General features: G+C 39.9%; 1 protein-coding gene across 2 annotated transcripts; it reads left to right on the top strand.

Moving 5' to 3' along the window:
• The first annotated feature begins 464 nt into the window (after window positions 1–464).
• On the top strand, window positions 465–3836 carry LOC147622389 (uncharacterized). Of its 2 annotated transcripts, XR_015269431.1 has the most exons (4): window positions 465–905; window positions 3004–3145; window positions 3308–3339; window positions 3469–3836. XR_015269431.1 is itself a non-coding variant. In XM_086821930.1 (3 exons), exons 1-2 carry the CDS (start codon window positions 579–581, stop codon window positions 3124–3126), a joined length of 450 nt encoding a protein of 149 aa, XP_086678056.1. In that variant the 5' UTR covers window positions 467–578; the 3' UTR covers window positions 3127–3145; window positions 3469–3836. The 2 variants fall into 2 exon arrangements, 1 of the variants encoding a protein (XP_086678056.1); XM_086821930.1 differs by lacking the exon at window positions 3308–3339 and having other exon boundaries at window positions 467–905.
• The last annotated feature ends 2774 nt before the right edge of the window (window positions 3837–6610 follow it).

Raw genomic sequence — 6610 nt, 5'->3', positions numbered from 1 at the left:
CATGCGCTTGTGTCTAAAAGCTTCTTTATTTTTTCAAATGTAAGGTCTGAAGAAAACTTGCTCGGCCACTCAAAGAATTGCTGATATGCTCGAAGCAGAACAATCCTACAAAAGGCGTAAGGAAGCAATTGAGGATTTCACCTCCTCCTTGATATCTAAAGAGAAAGAAGTCATTTTGCTGACCTGGAGAGTACATTTGCGAACTAACTAGGGCTGCAAAGAATATGGAACAATGAAGCTTGCTACAGTTTTTGTTTATTTTGTTCTAGAACTAGAAGTTAAGCTTCTTCGGATAAAAAGCTTTTTGTAGTGCTTTCTTTAATATAATTCCAGTCTTTAAAAAAAGAGAAAAGAGAAAAAAGAAAAACAAAACAAAAACACGTGGACTTAGGCAGGATAAGGACGTACACGCTAGTGTGAATCTGGCCATGGAGGCAGTTGATGTTTAGCAGCAGCTTGGTTTACAATTAATCCGAGGCATATCGTCTTCTCGTGAACTAATTTTTGCGTTGCGAAAGCTTCTCTTTTCTCGCTTAGCAGCTCTCTCCCTCTCTCGCCTCTCGCGCTCTGTGTGGCCCATGGCTAATCTGTCCCTTCCCTTCCTGGCTCCGGGCGTGGCCTCTCGCTTCGCCGCCTCTCCGGCGCCGCTCCGCCAAGGCAACACCACCAAAATGATCCCTGCGGCCCCTTCCACAGTCGTATTGGCCGCCCGCTCTGCCCCTTCTGCGGCCAAAGCCAAGCCCGCAGCTGCTGCTCCCGCGGCTCCAAAGTCCCCCCGCGGTGCCGGCCTTAAGAAGCCCGTCGATATCTCCCCCGCCCTACAGCAGTTCCTCGGTGCTCCGCAGGCCTCCCGGGCCGACACCATGAAGCTCGTGTGGGACTACATCAAGAGCCATGAATTGCAGGTATGCGCTGCTATAACTACGCTCCTTTTGTAACCTATCTCGGCGTTTCAGGGTCTCAACTTAGGGTTTTCTCTCGAAAGCAGGTTTTTTTTAAAAAGTTCGGTATTTTAAGGTTCTCGGCTCATTCTTTCAACCGAGATGTCAAAATCCTGCATTTCTAGAGTCTCTACACATATTTGTTTTGGTTTTGGCTGAGTGGCCGTACTAGGTATAAATGGTAGTCACTTCTTGAAACCGCATGTGGGTAGTTTCTTTTCTTGTTCCCGATAGCTTTCGCTTCTCTCCGTTACCTTTGTATGATTTTATGTAGTTGTGCACCAAAACCTTTTTGACCCATCCTCTAGTTTCCCTGAAAGACTAGAGAAGCTATGATTTGTCAGGATGTGGCTCGCAATGACTCGAGTGTTTTTATGAGGGTGCTTTTCAGCATGGAGTTACCAAAAGTGATCAAGTATTGTACACGAAAGGCATATGGTGCTGAAGGTTACCGAGAGAATGTTTCTCAAATGCATATGCTACTGAAAGTCATGTTTTTTTTTGTGTGTGTGGTCCTTTCTGCCTTTATGCATGTGAATGAAATGAGAACTAGAGCTATCATGGTAAGATGCGTAGGTCTGGATGTTAGCCTTGCTAAGGGAGGAAGGATGGATTGATGAAAGGGGTGTTTTGTCTTGATGCAAATATACTGGCCATGGGAGGCAAGAGGAAGAGGATTAGATACAGTATAGCTGATTATGGGGTAAGCACGGATAGAGGTGGTAGAGGAGGGAGTAACAGGCCTCATATTCTATCAGCAGCTGACATGGCTATTCAAAGGCTATTGAGGGGAGCAATGGTGACTTCATTACTTTTGAGCAAGTAATTCAACGCTGTATAACCACCAATTCAGCACCATATGTTTTATATTTTTGATTATGCAATCTCAGCACTTCAAATGCTAGCCTAGATCCTAGTGTGCACAGCTGTACCCTTTTACTGTTCAATCTTTTGGTCTCTGTTAATGAAGGCTTGCTTTGCAAAGGATGGGAGGGGGGCAACAAGCCCTTATATTTGTTTAGGGCTGCAGTTCAAGTGATGTCAGTTCCAAATCAGAAGTAAAACATGTTTTGATTTAGACAACTCAAAGTTTGTCAATGAAATGTTTGTGCAAGCACCACACACTTGCACCTTTCCCTAAGGTGAGATGTCTACTCTCAAACAAAAGAGTGCTCAGGTTGGATGACTGTAGGCTGATCTTTATTTCAGCCAAAGTACTGGTGTTAGAACTGAAAATTCACTGTTTGCGAACTTCCTTTTTCATCGTGTTTGAAGGTATATATATATTTTAGGGATGTTATATTTTGTTCAATAGGTTGCTGGAATTTTCCTTTTTTTATTTTGTTCGATGGGTTGCTAGAATTTTCCTTTTTCCCTTTTATGGATACGTTTCCTGGTTGGATAAGCATACAGCCACATTTTGCTTGCGGGCTGCCATCTGGGTATGCCTCAGGGGGTCCTATTCTGGTTGTCAGCAAACTGGGCTTTTGGCTCAGGTGAAACGCATCAACAGGCTGAATGGCTTATTGCTATCTAAGATTTACTAGAAAGGCTTCTGATGAAAAGCATTGACTTATATACACACATGTTAGGGAATGCTTTTATGCTAGTTATTAATGACAAGATCTGCAAACTCGAAGGTTGCAAAAATTACTTTGAAATGAAGATTATGGTTGATCTTGAGAAACTTCATCATTTGTAATCACGACTCACAGAGTATTTTATGCATAATGCCTTTAGAACATGTGAATCAACTTGAGATATCGTCTACTATTGTGCTTCTGTCATACACAGGAGATTGTTGGATGCGATATCATGGTATTTAGCTTCTGTTGTATGATTTTGTTGTTTTTGTACTTGGTGATTATATCAAGTCTTACACCACAATTGGGTCACGGTTTTCCATTTTTAAAACCCGTGAACCATTATATGTTGAAAACCTGCTTCTCTTTGCCCTGGTATGGCTGCTCACATTGTGGCAATATCATGCCACTCAGTTTTCTTAGTCTAGGTCTTCTAACTCTGGTTTTGATTATAAGCTGATTATGGCTTCTTCCAACAGAGTGCAAATGACAGGAGACTCATTGTCTGTGACAAGAAACTGAAAGATCTCCTGGGCAAGGATGAGGTCAACTTTCTTGAGCTCGCTAAATTGCTTAATCCGCATTTTGTGAAGAGCACTTAATAATTCCATCTGTGTTCAGGTAAGATTGGCTATCCCTTTCTCAGTAATTCTTTTCTATGAGATGAGCCCCTAACTCACTAGACTAGTCATCACCAAGTTTGTGCGTGTTTGCCTGTTTGGTTAATTAGTAGTTCTCAAAGTACCTTTCTTCTTCTTGTACTGGCCTTTTTGTTGTACTCAGCTGAAGGTTGTATGCTTTTCAAGCGTGTGAAGGTATATACACTGGAATGATAGCTCGATGTTAAAATATGCATGGTTTATGCTTTGCATTTATTGTTTTTGAGTCAGTTGGGAGATTTGTTGCCGCTAACCATGACATGTACTCTAACCTTTGGTATACAGTGTTTGCAAGGGCCAATCAGATATATGCATATATGGTCTGGAAGAACAGCACTAAATAGAACATTATGACTGCTTCAGGATTAAGGCAAGCAAATGTGCTGTGGGACATTTTGTGTTGGAACTACAGGGGTACGGCAGCAGAAGTATCATTGTTGTTTTGTGAAGTTTAAAGATTGAGAGGAAATTAGCGGCAGTTTTGGATGCAAAGTCGCCTTGGATACTTCAGGTTTAATTAACTGTAGTTATTAAAGTGAAAGCTGTTGAATCTGAGCTCATTTGCTCTAGGTTTTTTTGAAGGAAAGCTCTGTGTTGTAAAGTACTGCCATCAAATTGTCGGTGTATAGTTTCAATTTGGTTTGGTCTCAAAATCAGCTCTCTGTCAAAGTTATCATCATAATGATGTTAAAGGTATAGGGGGACAGTAGGCCACACCACGGATGGAGTGGGTTTGAGTGCTGCTATTTAGTAAGGTGAAGGTTTTTCCTCTAGGCATGTTTTGACTGTTATGATGGAATATTCTGTATCGGTGGCTGACTTAAATTAGTGGTTGGTCAAATGGGATGATCTGGAAAATATGCAAAGGAAAGCTTGTCTTTATGGATGGGTCTTCATATATGCACACGTTTTATGTGTTTGATTCCACCTGGGGTGAGCACGTCTGCTTGCTGCAGATATCATATTAACAAGTAAGTTTGTATGTGGCATAGTATTTGCTGATGATAAGCCCTTATAATATGCTCCTATCGTACGGGCTTTTGTTAGTGCTGCTTACCATAATACCTTCACAGGTTTTGTCAGGTTGATCTGTTACTTGTTCATGCCCGGACCGCTCATTTATGTCAGGTTTTATGTCAGGTTGATCTGTTACTTGTTCATGCTCGGACTGCTCATTTATTGCTTGTGCTGATGAGGTTTATTCAATACTTTGTTTCATCCAGCTTGTAAATGTAGGGTGCATACTTTGTTTCATCCAGCCTGTAAATGTAGGGTGCATAACACAGTAATTTTGTGGGAGTAATTTTTCAGTACTCTGCTTGCGATCATTCTTGACAATAGATTATGTTATTTTACCATCATGATGTAACTTATTGATTTATTGCTATATAGGCCTTGATGATCCATATATATATATATATATAGAGAGAGAGAGAGAGAGAGAGAGGTGAAAACCCACTTCTTTTAGAGAACGTTGAAAAGAAAGGTTAACACCAGTGTTATTTAGCTCATGAGCTGATCCCCATCTTTTGTAGGTTAGTTTCTCACGAGCTCATCCCATATTCTTTTGTAGGTTAGTTGAGAGAGAGTGTACTGACTCATGAACTCGTGTGGATTGTCACATGGCCTCTTGGATATGGCTCAAATCCAACTATCTCGTGTACTCTCTTTGCTCTTTCCTACATGGTAATGATGATTGATCTTGCAAATGTAAGACATGGCTATGATATTCACAAGGCTATGATATTCTTTTTTTCTTTTCCATGGCTATTTTCTTAATATTTCAAGTTGTCACTCTTTACATTGGTATGAGAGCTTTGAATTTGATCAGGGGAGTTTTCTTTTCATGTTTAGCAAGAAGTTTTCAAAAAACATGTGTTTTTTTTGGCTCTTATTAATTTTCGTAATATTTTTTTCTTAATGAATTTCTTGGTAAAAAAATTCATAGATTTTAGGGAATTTTGGTTACAGTCATCAGGGGTTCCTTTTGAAGGAAACCTTCAAGTTTTGGTATCCTAAGCAAGAAAGATTAAATTTGTGGGTTTCAAAAAATAATAGGTTGGCTCCACACGATTAGTTTTTTTTCCCTTTATCAAGCTTCTTTTAAAACTCCTTTTTTAGCATTTTCCCTCCTCTATGCCTCATGATACCAAGTCATAATCACCTCAACCATTTGTAAAACAACATGCAAATTTTGGTATCCTAAGCAAGAAAGGTTAAATGTGTGGGGGCTTGGGAATTTATAATGATTTTTTTTTCAAAATACAGGACAAAATAGAGGATTTGCACGATTAGTTTTTCTCTCTCTCAAGCCTCCATGGAAATTTCTTTGTTAGCATTTTCCCTCCTCTGTGTTTAATGATACCAAGCCTTAATCACCTCAATCATATGATAAACAACATGAGCTTCACAATGAGCTGCCTTATACCACAACCAACATTGATTTTTGCTTGTAAGAAGGTAGATTTCATGAATGGTGTGAGCTCCATTAGGGTGATGTTTGAGTGTTCCACATGCTTAACGACAAATATTAATACATCGGAACCTCTAGAAGTGATTGCAAACTTCATTGGTGAGATTTCATGCCTCTTCCAATATTTGGGGATTGTATGAAAAATTAGGATTTCTACTTGGTTTGGGATAAAACTGACACCACGGTCTTCTTTTCCATGCTCTCCTCTACCACCCATACATGCTTTCTTCTTTAAAATGGAGGAATGTGGTGAAGAGATTTCAAGATTCTTAAAGAAAATTAAGGTTTTTGCTCACCATTTCTTCATTTTTTCATTTCCATTGGCTTTTACATGTTCCCAACATTCTACCCTTTAAAGGCATGAAGAAACTTGGTGAGATTTGGGGGTTTTCTTGGATATGTCTGAATATAGGTCTAGATTTGGAGGTTTTGCAAATTTCCTTCAAATTGGACAAATTTCTTCATCCTCAAGTTCCATAAATCCATTCCTTTTTTCTTGTGCATGAATTTTAGTCAATTTCATGCCATGGTGTTCTCAAACATAGCATTCTAACGATGAATGCTTCTATGATAAACAAATTTGACACTATGGAGAGCAAGATGCTTACACATGATGGTGGTCAAACTACTAAAAGGGAATGCAAGCAAGGAGGGGTGGAAACCTCTCATGAGACTACCATGAAGGTTGCTCCAGCTCCAAAGATGTATTATTTCAGTCTGGTCCTTCACACTTGAATGGGAGGTTTTTTGCATCTAATGTATGGCAATGGCTCGTGTGAAGCCAAGAGAATTCCAATGTATCGTAATGCAAATCAGCCTATACATGTTGAAGAGGATGCTTATGGGAGTGATGGGTTGCAATCCAATGAGCACATACATATGCAAAGGGTTGCACATGCTCATTCGATGGAGCTACCTCTTTACATAAAGAGGGAATGTGAAGATTTTGTCCAA

This window comes from Cibotium barometz, chromosome 28, assembly GCF_041138505.1.
Source record: "Cibotium barometz isolate CiBa-2024 chromosome 28, ASM4113850v1, whole genome shotgun sequence".
NCBI lineage: Eukaryota > Viridiplantae > Streptophyta > Polypodiopsida > Cyatheales > Cibotiaceae > Cibotium > Cibotium barometz.
The sequence above is the reverse complement of the archived record's forward strand: the minus strand, read 5'-3'. Positions and strand labels throughout refer to the sequence as shown.

Coding starts and splice junctions, on each gene's coding strand:
- LOC147622389 (XM_086821930.1), top strand. CDS start 579: ATGGCTAATCTGTCCCTTCCCTTCCTGGCTCCGGGCGTGGCCTCTCGC. Junction 906..3,003: donor TCAAGAGCCATGAATTGCAG/GTATGCGCTGCT, acceptor TTCTTCCAACAG/AGTGCAAATGACAGGAGACT.